Source organism: Amblyraja radiata, chromosome 8 (genome assembly GCF_010909765.2).
Source record: "Amblyraja radiata isolate CabotCenter1 chromosome 8, sAmbRad1.1.pri, whole genome shotgun sequence".
Classification (NCBI taxonomy): Eukaryota; Metazoa; Chordata; class Chondrichthyes; order Rajiformes; family Rajidae; genus Amblyraja; species Amblyraja radiata.
Genome location: NC_045963.1, coordinates 40,967,741 through 40,983,070, shown reverse-complemented (window position 1 = coordinate 40,983,070; position 15,330 = coordinate 40,967,741). Strand labels below are relative to the sequence as shown.

General features: G+C 47.1%; 1 protein-coding gene across 1 annotated transcript in view; it reads left to right on the top strand.

Moving 5' to 3' along the window:
* Nucleotides 1–15,330, top strand: part of nt5e (5'-nucleotidase ecto) — a 38,959-nt gene that overhangs the window by 14,296 nt on the left and 9,333 nt on the right. The window contains exons 2-6 of the mRNA XM_033025660.1: nt 5,561–5,783; nt 7,064–7,252; nt 7,711–7,908; nt 10,250–10,404; nt 12,464–12,572. Of these exons, the coding sequence (XP_032881551.1) occupies nt 5,561–5,783; nt 7,064–7,252; nt 7,711–7,908; nt 10,250–10,404; nt 12,464–12,572 (874 nt within the window). The remainder of the gene's footprint in view (nt 1–5,560; nt 5,784–7,063; nt 7,253–7,710; nt 7,909–10,249; nt 10,405–12,463; nt 12,573–15,330) is intronic.

The following is a 15,330-nucleotide window of genomic DNA, read 5'->3' as shown; positions in this document are numbered from 1 at the left end:
TTCAAACATTCATCAAGAATTTCTGGTTCCCTAGTCCTATAATCTTGTGTATTAGATTTAACATAATCTCTAATTTGTAGATATCTGAAGAAATTATTTGAGTGTAGACCGTAGATCTGTTGTAACTCCTGAAATGAAAGAAAAATGCCTTTCCTATAAAGATGTCCAATCTTTTTAATTCCATAATTTTTCCATTGTGTGTTAAGAAACATTTAGACTGGAACATGGGTAGGACAAGTTTGGAGGAATATGGACCAAGCGCAGGCAGGTGGGGCTAGTGTAGCTGGGACATGTTAGCCAGTGTGAGCTAGTTGGGCTGAAGGGCCTGTTTCCACACTGTATGACTCTATTTGCATTCCTTACTCCCGATTCAACTTGCAAATTAACTTATTAGGAATCCTGCACTAGCACTGCCAGGTCCCTTTGCACCTCCGATTTCTGAATCTCTAAACTCTAAATTAAACGTTAAAATAGATTAAAAATAAAAATATCCTGGGCATGTTCGTCACTGACCATGGGTTGGCAGAAAGCCCTTGAGAAATCCCAGCATAGCTCTAAAGAGGAGCAGTGGTGATGACATCAGTCCTTTATGAAGAGTTATCACAACAACATGTTGCTTTCATTTAATGAAGTTGGGATTCCTTGGTCTAGAATTACTTTCATAAACTTTTCCTACTCACCACCCAATTAACTATTTAAAAATCTTCTTAAACTTAGAGTTATGAGTCATAGGCCCAACTCATCCATACCGACCAAATTACCCCATCTAATTTAGTCCCGTTTAGCCCATATCCATAGAGTTACAGTCTCACAGCGTGGAAACAGGCCACGTGCCCACACTGCCCAACATGCTCTGTCTACACTAGTCTAACCTGCCTGCCTTTGGCCCATATCCCTCTAAACCTATCCTTTACCTGTACCTTTCTAAATGTTTCTTTCACGTTGCGATAGTACCTGTCTTGACTGCCTCCTCCAGCTGCTCTTTCCATACACCTATCATGTCACAGTGGTGCAGCGGTAGAGTTGCTGCCTTAGAGGGCCAAGAGACCCGGGTTCGATCCTGTTTACGGGGGTTCTGTGTATGGAGTTTGTTCGTTCTTCCTGTGACCACATGGGTTTTCTCCAGGTGCTCTGGTTTCCTCCCACACTCAAGTCATGCAGGTTTGTAGGTTAATTGGCTTCCGTAAACTGTCCCTAGTGTGTAGGATAGAACTAGCTTCAGGGTGATCACTGGTCGGCGTGGACTCGGTGGGCCTGTTTCCATGCTGTATCTCTAAACTAAACACTGGGAGAATGTATAAACTCCGTACTGACGACACCGGTAGTCAGGATTGAACCCGGTTCTCTGGCGTTGTAAGGCAGCAACTCTACCACTGTACCGCCCCTCATTAACCCTTTTTAATTAACTTGTCTTTGTTGAGGTGTGGTGCCTGGGGCAGACGCCACATATGTAATGGCTGGGCTTGTATAGCGAGTGATTTGTATAAAACTCCTCTTCATGTTAATGTTAACTAGCCTGTAATCATTAAAAAAAAAAATTAAAAACAGCAGATGCTGGAAATTGGAAATAAAAACAAAGTGCTGAAAACTCCCAGCAGGTCAGGAAGTATTTGTCGAAAGAGAAATGGGGTCGGTGGTTTGGGTTGGTTCTGTGGCATTTATATTTCTTGCTGTAACCTAACCTGTAGAACCCAGACAGTCAGCGCCAGGGAGCCGTCGACAGCTTCAGTTACGGAAATGAACTCTCGCCAAGTTCAATCGAATCAAACTAATGGGTGGAGTTCCCAGATATTACCTCAAACATGAATTCGGACCCTCAGAGGATGGAAGCAATGTTTCCAGTTCTTGCAAAGGTCTCGTCCCAACTGTGCCTTAAGAAACCAGAGCAGCACAGGAACTTCGGCCCACAATGTCTGTGCTGATCATGGTGCAGAATGGTGGGAGGATCAAGAGAGAAGGAGCGAGTGGGGAAGAAGTGGAGCGAGAGACGGAGGGAGCGGGAGGGAGGTGAAAAAAGCAGACTGCAGGTGAGAGCAGGGGAGAGTTGGTGTGAGGGAGGGGGAGAGAGACAGAGGGAGGGAGACAGAGGGAGGGAGACAGATAGAGATGAACGAGGGAAACTGAGGGAGCAGGGTCAGATAGTGGGAGTGGAGGAGAGGCAGAGGGTGAGATACAGAGGGTGAAGTGGGATGGTTGTGGGAGAGGCAGAGGAAGACTGGCGGTGAGAGTGGAGGAGAGGTGGAGACAGAGATGGAGGGAGAATGAACTTGGCACAATAATGGGGACACAGTGAGAATGCCTTGAGCTGCATTGGCACGGGATCACACAAACCAGGGCCAATATTCAATGCCAAGTTCTCAAAATATGCATGGGCTGGTTACTGGCTGCAGGGTTTCATGAAAAGAAACTTGTTTTTGATGAATCTAAGTTTAAATGAGCATGGTGCAGTCAACACCAGTTGTACTCAGTGGAACAGCTGTGAACAGCCCAGATACCAAGTGATCAACCCCAGGCACCCAGTACATGACCACCCCCTACCCCTTCCACACCCCCCCCCCCAACCCCACACCCTCCACCCCCACAACCCCCTCCAATTCCCTCACCCCACACCCTCCTCCACACCCTCCTCCACACCCTCCTCCACACCCTCCTCCACATCCTCTTCCACACCCTCTTCCACACCTCCTCCACAAGGTAGAGTGTGGAGTGTCTAAGACCAGAAGGCACTGCCTCAGAATAAAAGGACGTACCTTTATTGACCACCAGGGGTGCAGAACGATTGGCAGCCCCGCCAACCGTCTGTTTGTTTTTCCGTCTGTTTGTTTGTTCCTCTTTTTTTAATTTTTAGTGCGTTTTATAGGTTTGTGGAAAAGTTCTCCGGTTTGTTTTTTTCAGTTTCTTATTGCCGGAGACACAATGTTTCTAGGTCGCGTTTCCGGTTGCTTTGCGGCCTACCATCGATGGAGCTGGAGGCCTCCTCGGACTGACCTTAGGCCCTACCACGGGGCGTGGACTTAATATCGTAGCTGATCCCTAGCCTGGGATCGCTCCAACCGCAGCCTGCGGACTTACCATCAGGAGCTCCCAGTCTCTGGAGAGGTCATGGATGTTGGGAGCTCTAACGAATGCAGAGGCTCGACCAGCCCCGACGCGGGGTCCGATCGGCGACACGGGGGAGCTGACATCCCCCGGATGCAGGAGCTGATCGCCTCAATGCGGAGGGCCTAAAACGCCACTGGCTGCGCGAGTGTAGGAGAACTAAGGGAAGAGATTAAACTTTTTTTCGCCTTCCATCACAGTGAGGAATGTGGAGTCTCTGTGGTGGATGTTTATGTTCAAATGTGTTTTGTGTGTTCTGTTGCGTTTTATTTGTATGACTGACTTGGCAAATGAAATTCCTCGTATTTTGCAAAACATGCTTGGCTAATAAAGTATTATTGTGATTTTGATAGGCAAAAATGCTGGAAAAACTCAGTGGGTGAGGCAGCATCTATGGAGCGAAGGAATAGGTGACATTTCGGGTCAACCCGAAACGTCACCTATTCCTTCGCTCCATAGATGCTGCCTCACCCCCTGAGTTTCTCCAGCATTTTTGTCTACCTTCGATTTTTCCAGCATCTGCAGTTCTTTCTTAAACATTGTGATTGTGATTGTGATTTAGAAAGGAGATGAGGAGGAATTTCTTTAGTTAGAGGGTGGTGAATCTGTGGAACTCATTGCCACTGATGGTGGTGGAGGCTGTCATTGAGTATTTTTAAAATGGGGATTGACAGGTTCTTGATTAGTAATGGCTTGATTAGTTAGGTTATGGGGGGAAGGCAGGAGAATGGGTTTGAGAGAGAAAAATAGAATAGTCATGATCGAATGATGGAGTAGATTTGGTGGCTGAATGGCCTAATTCTGCTCCTATGTTATAATCTCATGCATGTCTGAGCAATTAATTGTGTCCTCATTAAAGGAAGGATGTTACCACATTGGTAGCATATCAGAGAAACAGCCGGGAAGGCACACCAATGACTCGACTTCCTGATAAGTCTGAGGAAATTCTGACTCTTACGAAATTCTACAGATGCACCATAGAAAGCATACTATCCAGTTGCACCACAGCCTTGTTTTGGAAACAGCTCTGCCCAAGACTGCAAGGAGTTGCATAGAGTTGTAGATGTAGCCAGTCCATCACACAGACCATACTCTCCACCATTGACTCCATCTACACATCACGCTGCCTCAGTAAAGCAGCAAACATAATCAGACTTGCCCCACCCCAGTCATTCCTCCTTCTCCATGCTCCCATCTGGCAGAAGGTACAGAAGCTTGAAAGTGCGCACCACCAGACTCAGGAACAGCTACTTCCTTTCTGTTAGCAGGCTTTTGAACGGTCCTTCCATATGCTAAGGTATTGTCCGATTCACATCTATCCCATCGTGGACATTGGACTTTGTCTATGGATCCGATGAGCTACAAAACTGAGAACTATATTCTGTACTCTGTATCTTCCCCTTCACTCTACCCATTGAGTTTGACGATTGCATTTATTTATGTTATCTGATTTTATTGGATAACATGTAAAACAAATCTTTTCACTGTAGCTCAGTAGTGACAATAATAACCCTAAACCCAAAGCTGTTCATGTGCTGTGCTGTTCCATGTTCTATAAGAAACAGAAGCTGATCTTCCTCAATCTGTTCCATCATTCAATAAGCTGATCTTCCACCTTTTAGACTATAAAGATACACTGCGGAATCAAGCCCTTCAGCTCACCGAGTCCAAACCAACCAGCGATTACCTCAAACACTAACACTATTATACACACATAGGGACAATTCACAATTTTTTTTACCAAAGCCAATTAACCTACAAACCTGTACGTCTTTGGAGTGTGGGAGGAACCCGGTGCACCTGGAGAAAACCCACGTGGTCACAAGGAGGACGTGCAAACTCTGTGCAGACAGCACCAGAGGACAGGATTGCACCTGTGTCTCTGGCGCTGTAAGGCAACAATTCTACCGCTGCGTCACTGTGCCACCTCAGAGCCACTTCAGAATGATCTTAAGATGGCGCCCAAGCTAGGCGACTGTGTGCTGGTCCCAGAAGTTGATCTGAAATCACACATTACAATTGTTCCAATCTTTTAAACTTTACTTCCTTGCCTAAGTTCATATATTCTACTAGCAGAATTAGGCTATTTAGTCCATCAAGTCTACTCCGCCATTCAATCATGGCTGATCTATCTTTCTCTCTCAACCCCATTCTCCTGCCTTATCCCCATAATCCTTGACACCTGTCCTAATCAACAATCTGTCAATCTCATGATCTCCTTTAACATCCAGAACAACCCAACAGCCGAGTCTCTACAGTCCTCTGGGCCGGAGAATTCTAAGGGTAGTCCTTACCCCTCAGAGTGCAGAAGTATGTTCTCATCTCAGGGCTACGTGTCCTGCCCCTCACTGCCGAACTGTGAGGCCAGTTCTTAAATCCCAGCCGGTGGAAGTATCATCCTTGCTTCCATACCTTGCGCGTTGCACTGTTTGTTGACTGCTTTTCCTCTTCTGCTCGACAGGCCTTGGGCAACCATGAGTTTGACAACGGTGCCGATGGTCTTTTGGAGCCTTTCCTCCGCAACGTTACGTTCCCAGTGCTGAGTGCGAATCTTAAAGAAGATGCAGACCAAGTCCCAAGCCTCAAGGGCTACTACAAGGCTTCAACTGTGCTGATGAGAGGTGGTGAGAAGATTGGCGTGGTTGGATATACCACTAAGGAAACCCCAACTCTCTCCAGCCCAGGTAGGTGTTGAACGGCCTGCGACTGCTGTCCTGAACTACTATCTACCGCACTGGAAACACTCTGGTTTTACTTTGCACGAAACGTTATTCACGATATTTCCTTTATTATGTATCTGTACACCGTGGACGATTCTATTGTAATCATGGATTGTCTTTCCGCTGACTGCTTTTCACTGTACCTCGCTACACGTGACAATAAACTAATGCCTCTTGCCGACACGGTGCATTGACATTCCCATCAAGTTCGCATTGTCTGTAAAAATCGACACAAAGTGCTGGAGTCACTCAGCGGGTCAGGCAGCATCTCTGGAGTACATATGTAACATTATGGGTCGGAACCCTTCTTCAGACTGATCGGGTCGGAAACAAACTGGAAGCAAAAAGATGCTGGACAATCATGGCCAGCGACCAGTTCCTTGATAGGCAGATTGTTCAACAGAAACATGTGTGAGCGCAAGAGGGATACATAGTGAGAGCCATGAAACTAGTTAACGGACTGTTAATGTAGGGAAGGAACTGATGCAAGGTCTGTCGGGCTTTAGTTTCGATTATTATTGTCACGTGTGCCCTGGTACATTGAAAAGCTTTTTGTTGCGTCAGCAGAAAGACTACACATGATTACAATTAAGCCGTCCACAGATACAGGATAAAGGGAATGACGTTTAGTGCAAGATAAAGTCCAGAAAAGTCAGATGAAAGAGAGTCCAAAGGTCTCCAGTGAGGTAGATGGGGGGTCAAGACCGCTCTCTAGTTGCTTATAGGATGGTTCAGTTGCCTGATAACAGCTGAGAAGAAACTGTCCCTGAATCTGGAGGTGCATTTTCAAACTTCTGTCCCTCTTGCCTGTGGGAGAGGGGAAAAGAGGGAATGAATAGGGCGTGACTGGTCCCTAATGATGCTGGAGGCCACGGCGGGGGAAAGGAGGGGATTATGGATCAGGAGGGGCTGGGGTGGCAGAGGGGAAAGGGCCGGTATACTCCCACACTTCCTCATTGGAGACCCTCAGACTATTTTTGATCGGACTTTACTGCCTTTATCTTGCACTAAACATTCCCGTTATCCTGTATCTGTACACTGTTGATGGCTTGATTGTAATCATGTAGTCTTTCCACTGACTAGTTAGCACGTAACAAAAGCTTTTCACTGTACCTCGGTACACGTGACAATAAACTCACATTGTGGTGTAAAGTGAATGGGGGGGTGGGTGGGGGGAGGGGGAAGGCAGGTGTTGGTCGAAGTTACCTATAACTGGAGAACGTGCATTGTTGTTGTTGTTCCAGGGCCGCACCTGATCTTTGAGGATGAGATTGTGGCCATACAGCGCGAGGTGGACATGCTGACGAAGCAGGGGGTGAACAAGATCATCGCCCTGGGGCACGCGGGCTTCCAGACCGACCAGCTGATCGCGCAGAAAGTGCGGGGAGTGGATGCGGTGGTGGGCGGACACAGCAACACCTTCCTTTACACAGGTACCGCCCCTGCCGTGCACCCGTCTGACGCCCAGCCTCGCGTCCGACTTACAGTGCACATGCCGGCTCACCGCGGTGATGTCGGCGATCTCGGCAATGTCCCCCCTCCCCCCTCCGGGTTTGTCCAACATTCCCACGATCAGTATAGTTTAGAGATCCAGCACGGCCAGCGATCACCGCACACTTACACTATCCTACACACTAGGGACAATTTGCTTTTATACCAAGCTAATTGATCAAATCGAACAAGTTGTCCTACAACTTTAGGCTGTGCACGCCATACGCAAGAAGAAGATAGTTTTCCTGTATCTTACTTCAATAAATACAATTGTTTGTACTCTTCAAAATGATCTTTCTCCAGCAATTGATTGGAATCCTTGAATCCTGCTTATATTTTATTACAGATACTTAAGTAGACTCGTGTCTACATTGCTTATGTTGTCGGGTTGTTTTCACAGGCATGGCTCCTTCCAACGATGTACCAGTTGGCCAATACCCATTCATGGTGAAGTCAGACCATGGGCAGTTGGTCCCTGTGGTCCAGGCCTACGCGTATGGGAAGTACCTGGGACATCTGCAGCTCACCTTCGACAACGCGGGCCTAGTGACGGAGAGTAAAGGGAACCCCATCCTGCTAAACAGCAGCATCCCCCAGGGTAACGCACACCTTTGTGGGACTCTGTCAGGCCATAGATACACACAAGAGCGGGTCAGGCAACATCTCTGGAGAACATGGATAGCTGACGTCTCAAGATCTTGACCCAAAACCTCACCTATTCCTTTTCACCAGAAATGTTGTCTGACACGCTCTTGTTTCTGCAGCTTTTTGTGCCCATCTTCATTGTAAATCAACATCTGCTATTCCTTCCCACACATTTGGTTGGGCCAGATCTGGAGTATTGCGTGCAGTCTGGTCACCCTGTTACAGGAATTGATATGGAGAGAGTGCAAAGGAAGTTTATTAGAATGGTGCCTGGATTAGAGGGTTTGAACCACATGTAGCGTTTGGATAGACTTGGATTGTTTTCTCTGGACCATCGGAGGTTGAGGGAAGACTTGATAGGTCATAAGGAATAGGAGTAGATTTGGACCATTCGGCCTACCAAGTCTATTCCGCCATTCAACCATGGCTGATTTATCTCTCCCTCCTAACACCATTCTCATGCCTTCTCCCCATAACCTCTGACACCTGTACGATTCAAGAATCTATCTATCTCCGCCTTAAAAATATCCTCTGATGTGGCCTCCAGCCTGTGGCAAAGAATTCCACAAATTCCCCGCCCTCTAACTAAATAAATTTCTCCTGATCTCCTTCCTAAAAGAATGTCCTTTAAGTCGAAAGCTATGACCTCTATTCCTAGACTCCCCCACTAGTGGAAACATCCTCTCCACATCCACTCTATCCAAGCCTTTCACTATTCCGTATGTTTCAATGAGGTCCCCCCTCATTCTTCTAAACTCCAGTGAGTACAGGCCCAGTGCGGATAAACGCTCATCATAGGTTAACCTACTCATTCCTGGGATCATTCCTGTAAACCTCCTCTGGACCCTCTCCAGAGCCAGCACATCCTTCCTTAGATATGGTGCCCAAAATGGCTCACGATTTTCCAAATGCGGCCTAACCAATGCCTTAGAACCTCAACATTACATCCCTGTTTTATATACAAGCCCTATTGAAAAAATGTTAGCATTGAGTTTGCTTTCTTTGCTCTCGATTCGACTTGCAGATTAACTTTTGGGGAATTTTCACCCCATTTAGAAAATAGCCTATGCCTTTATTCCTACTACCAAATTGCATGACTCCACACTTTGCTACACTATATTCTATCTGCCACTTCTCTGCCCACCCTCCCAACCTGTCCAAGTCTTTCTGCAGAGTCCCTGCTTTCTCTACATGACCTGTCCCTCCACCTATTTGCGTGTCAACTGCAAACTTTGACACTAAGCCTTCAATTCCTTTGTCCAAGTAGAGATATATAAAATTACCAGAGGCAAAGATAGGGTAGATAGATATGAAAGGCCTGGAGAGAGTGGATGGGGAGAGGATATTCCCACTAGAGTCGAGGACCAGAAGGCACAGCCTCAGCATAAATAGACGTACCTTTAGAATGGAGATGAGGAGGAATTTATTTTGCCAGAGGGTGGCGAATCTGTAGAATTTATTGCCACATGAGGGTGGTGGCCAAGTCATTGGATATTTTAAAGCAGGGATGACAGAATCTTGTTTAGTTGTAAAAGGCTACAGGGAGAAGACAGGAGAATGGGGTTGAGCCTCGTTTATCTTAGCTTAGCTGATTCTAGTTTAGCTTAGCTGAGTTTAGCGTAGCTGAGTTTAGCGTAGCTGAGTTTGATTTAACTGAGTTTGGTTTAGCTGAGTTTAACGTAGCTGAGATTGGCTTGGCTGAGTTTGGTTTAGCTGAGGTTAGCGTAGCTGAGTTTATCTTAGCTGAGTCTAGTTTAGCGTTGATTAGCTTAGTTTAGATTAGTTTGGAGAGACAGCATGGAAACAGGCCCCTCGGTCCACACCAACCAGCAATCACTCGTACACTAGTTCTATCCTACACATAGGGACAATTTACAGAGGCCAATTAACCTACAAACCTGCACATCTTTGAAATGTGACAGCACCTGAAGAAAACCCACGTGGTCACAGGGAGAACGTACAAACTCCACATTCAGACAGCACCCATAGTCAGGATCGAACCGGAGTCTCTGGTGCTGTGAGTCTGTGGCTCTACCCGCTGTGCCGCCAATTCCAGAGGTGTGACTTTTCAAACTTCTGTACCTCCTGCCCTGATGGGAGAGGGGAGAAGAGGGAATGTCTGGTGTGAGACCCATCCATCCTTGATTGTGCTGGTGGCCTTGCTGCGGAGTCTGAGTGGGGAGAGGCAGTCAGAGGGATGGGGAAGAGTGGACGGGGAGTGGCTGGGCTGGCAGAGGGGCGAAGGCCGGTTTACCCCAAACATGACCATTGGTGAAACCTTACCTCCCCTGCAGAGAAGAAGTTGCTGACAGATGTGGACAGGTGGAAAGCCTCCCTGGCCAATTTTGGGAAAGAAACCATTGGCCGGACCGTGGTGTACTTGGACGGGACCACGGGGGGATGCCGGAATCTGGAATGCAACATGGGGAACTTGATCTGTGATGCTATGGTGAGCAGTCTACCATCTCCCGCTGACACGTACTCATACCATCATATGTCCACAATCATCGGAAGTTAATTAATAATAATAATAACTTTATTTATCGAGCACTTTAAAAACAACCACTGTTGCAACAAAGTGCTGTACATGACTAATCATGTACAAAAAATTATTACACGACAATAAAAACATTAAAAGAGAGAGTAAAAACAATTAAAAAAACATTAAAAACACTAAAACAGGAGCAAAGTCTCATGCAGGGTCAAAAGCCAAGGAATAGAAAAGGGTTTTAAGATTGGTTTTGAAGATGGACAGTGAGGGGGCCTGTCTGATGTGCAACGGCAGAGTGTTCCATAACGCCGGAGCAGCAACAGAGAAGGCTCTATCCCCTCTGAGCTTCCGCTTAGACCTCGGTACCTCCAGGAGCAGCTGACCTGAGGCACCGGGCAGGAGCGTAGGGATGAAGCAGCTCAGAGAGGTAAGGCGGGGCGAGACCATTTAAAGATTTAAAAACAAATAAAAGAGTCTTAAAATGAACTCGAAAGTACACCGGCAGCCAGTGGAGGGAGGCCAGGATTGGCGTTATGTGCTCCCTCTTTCGAGTTCCAGTTAAAAGGCGAGCAGCAGCATTCTGAACCAACTGGAGACGAGCCAGGGAAGATCGAGTAACTCCAAAATAGAGTGCGTTACAGTAATCCAGCCTAGACGTGATGAAGGCATGGATTACTGTTTCAAAATTAGCCTACAAACCTGCACATCTTTGGAGTGTGAGAGGAGCCAGAGCACTCTGGGAAAACCCTACACGGTCACGGGGAGAACGTACAAACTCCATACAGACAGCACCTGTAGTCAGGATCGAACCTGGGTCTCTGGCGCTGTAAGGCAGCAACTCTACCGCTGTGCCACTGTGCAGCCCAATGCTCTACAACATTCCTCTGGGCCCTACATTCACTGTGACGGCCTGCCGCATTGGTTGGCCAAAGGACCATCTGCCTTGTGTAAGAAAGAACTGCAGATGCTGGTTTAAATCGAAAGTAGACACAAAATGCTGGAGTAACTCAGCGGGACAGGCAGCATCTCTGGAGAGAAGGGATGGGTCACGTTTCGGGTCGAGGCCCTTCTTCAGACTTGGGCTCGGACCATCTGCCTTTCCGCTGACTAGATAGCGCGCACCAAAAGCTTTTCACTGAACCTCGGTACACGTGACAATAAACAAAACTATTAAATCACTGAATCAGCTAAAGCATTTTCCCCCTCCATTATTTAGTTTACGTTAGAAGCGTGTAAACAGGTCCACCGAGCCCGCTCCAACCAGCGATCCCCGCACACTAGTACTATCCTACACATAAGGGACAATTTACTTACCCGCCGCAGGGGGAAGCAGGCGGTGGTGGTGGTGGTGACCAATGCAGAGCTGGTGTGTCTCTGCACGTCAGTGTAGAGAAGTAATGTGGTCACCCAACCTGTTCCATCACTTCCCACTCACATCACCGTCCCCAAAACGTTCAAGTAGAAATGTTCAAGTGTACTGATGAAATCAATGCTGCATTTCCCGCTCTCTTTCCCTCTGCCCATCCCTCATTCTCTCCTCTCGCTACCTCTCCTTCTCCCTCTGTCCCTCTACCGCTCTCACTTCCTCTCCCTCCATCTCTCTCTCTATCCCTTCCTCTTTCTCCTTTTTCACGCTCAATCCCTACCTTCTCTCTCCCTTCCCCCTCTCTATCCCTTTCTCTCTCTCCCTCTTCCTCTCTCTCGCTCTCTCTCTCTCTCTCTCTCCCCCTTCTGTCTCCTTTCACCCCTCTCTCCCTTACCTGCTCTTCCCTCACTCTCCATCTCTTTTATCCCTTCTTCTCTCTCTATCTCTCCTTCTCCGCTCCCCTTCTCTCTTCTGCTCTCCCTTTCCCTCTCGCTCTTCCTCCTCTCTCTCTCTCACCCTCTCGTTTCCTCCCTGTCTTTCCTTTGCTCATTCTCTGTCTCTCTCCCTCTCACTCCGTTTCTCCTTCTCCTTTCCCATACCTCTCCCGTCACTTTCTCTCCTCTCCCTGACTCTCACTCTCTCTCAATTCAGATCCAGCAAAATATCAGAAAGCCAGACGATCTGTTTTGGAGCCATGTAGCCATTTGTCTGACGGGCGGGGGCGGTATCCGCGCACCGATCGATGAGCGGAACAACAATGGTAGGTGCGACCACCATTAACCGACAAACTTGCACGTCTTTGGGATGTGGGAGGAAACCGGAACAATAGGGAAAAACCCACGCAGTCACAGGGAGACTGGTTTATACCAAAGATAAACACAAAATGATTGAGTAACTCAGCGGGTTATGTGCAAACTCCACAGAGAAAGCACCTGAGGCCAGGATTGAACCCAGGTCTCTGGAGCTGTGAGGCAGTGGCACTACCCGCTGCACCACAATGCCGCCCAGCTGTATTTGTGCTTAACAAAATGATTCCTTACATTTCGATATCCAACACCTGCTGAGAGTTACTGATTTTGTGTACATCAGAGTAGTTTTAGGCCAATTTTTTAAATAAAAACACGCTTTTAAAAACACTAGGTGGACAAAAAACGCTTGAGAAACTCAGGGAGTGAGGCAGCATCTATGGATAGAAGGAATTGGCAATGTTTCGGGTTGAGACCCTTCTTCAGACACTGTTTGATTTTTCATGACATATTCTTTGTTCAATGTAAATGAACTCGGCCGAATTAAATGTTGTTTTTAAAACTGACACAGCTTTGGATGGAGCTCACAATTGGATATCTTATCACAACCAGTGCAGAAAATCTACTGCAGGACTTCCTTTGGCAAATTGGTTTAGCATTCCCTAATCTTTTGTGTTATAGATGCCACAGTGTCAGGCAAACATCACGAGCTGATTCTTTGCCTGACACGGTTTTTACACAGAGTAGTGAGGGCCTGGAACGCACTGCGAGGGGTGGTTATGGAGGCAGATACGATAGGGGTGTTTAAACTGTTTTTGGATAGGCACGTGGAAGTGCAGGGAATGGAGGGATATGGATCATGTACAAGCAAAGGAGATTAGATGAACTGTTTGACACAAACATTGTGGGCCAGAGGTCCCGTTGCGGTGCTGTGTGGTTCTATGTTCCAATAACCAGCTTGGAGAATAGAACCAGTTATTGAGAGTTTGATAACCAGAGGTCATTCACTGAAGGAGACTCCCAACCAGGAGATGAGAAAATGACCAAGGGCAAAGCCAGGAGTAGCTGTTGGGTTGGATGTCACAGTGGCGCAGGGGTAGAGCCGCTGCCTCCCAGCACCAGAGACGTGGGTTCGATCCTGGCCTCAGGTGCTGTCTGTGTGTGGAGTTTGTACATTCTCTCTGTGTCCGCGTGGGTTTCCTCTGGGTGCTCTAGTTGTAGATTAATTGTCGCCTCTATAGATTTCCCCTAGTGTGTAGCGAGTGGATGAGAAAGTGGGATAACATAGAACTAAATGTGAATAGGTGATGTGGGCTGAAGGGCCTGTTTCCATGCTGTATCTCTAAACCAAAGTCAATTTAATTTTTTGTATTAATTAATAAACGTGTATCAGTCTGTAGTATTGCTCCAGGCAATCTTAAACCATGGAAATACCACACCAGTTATTAGCTGGTTCCGTATGAAGATGTTCCGACCCAAAACGTCACCGATGCATGTTCCCCAGAGATACTGCCTGATCTGCTGAGTTACTCCAGCGCCTTGTGTCTTTTTTCTTCAAGCTGGTTATGGGTAAATAAACCAGCACAGAATGGGCCCTTTGGCCACGTTTGTGCCGAACATGATGCCAAGTTAAACTGATCTCATCTGATTGTCCATGATCCATATCCCTCCATTCCCTGCACTTCCATGTGCCTATCCAAAAGCATCTTAAATGCCATTATCGTATCTGCCTGCACCACCACCCCTGACGACGTATTCCAGGCCCCCACCATTCTGTGTAAGAAAAACCTGCCCCACACATCACCGTTAAACTTTCCCCCTCTCGCCTTGAAGCTAGGCCCACCAGTTATCCAATTGTGAACTCCACCCAAAACTGCGTCAGTTTTGAAAACAACATTTATTTTGACCGAGCTCATTTATATTTTATTGAACCAAGAATCTGTCATGAACCACCATAATCAAACAGATTTTAAAGTGTGTGTTTATAAAAGCTTGACCTAAAACTACTCCAATGTACACAAAATCAGTAACTCCCAACATGTGTTTGCTATCCTAACATAAGGCATCGCTTAGCAAAGTATAAATCGAGCAGGGTAGCACGATGGTGCAGCGGGGAGAGTCACTGCCTCGCAGCTCCAGAGACCCAGGTTCAATCCTGACCTCGGCTGCTTTCTGCGAGGAGTTTGCACGATCGCGCTGTGACTGCATGGGTTTCTCCGGGTGTTCTGGTTTCCTCCAACATCCTGAAGACGTGCAGGGTTTATAGGTTAATTGGCCCTCTGTGAATTGTGTAGGGAGTGGATGTGAAAGTGAGATATTTTATAAAGATCCCTTCGTCCTGTATCTGGACATGTGGATGCTTGATTGTAATCGTGTAGTGTCTTTCCGCTGATTGGACAAAAAAAAACTTTTCACTGTACCTCGGTACACGTGACAATAAACTAAAGTAAAGATAATATAGAACTTGTATGAACAAGTGATCAATGGTTGGCATGGACTCGGTGGACTGAAGACCTGCTTTCCATGCTGTAGCTCTAAACTACACTAAACGGACCAGCAGGTTGAGCTGCTGCTAGTCAATGAATCCAGAATCCCAGTTCCCAGCTGAGAGTCATGTTCCCCCCCCTGTGACCACGAGGGTTTCCTATTGGTTTCCCTCCCACATCCCAAAGATGTACAGGTTTGTAGGTTAATTGCCCTCCATGTGTCTGTGGGTTGGGGGGGAATCAGAATGCAAGAGATTGGGTTACAGGAAAAGAGGTGGTAAAATGG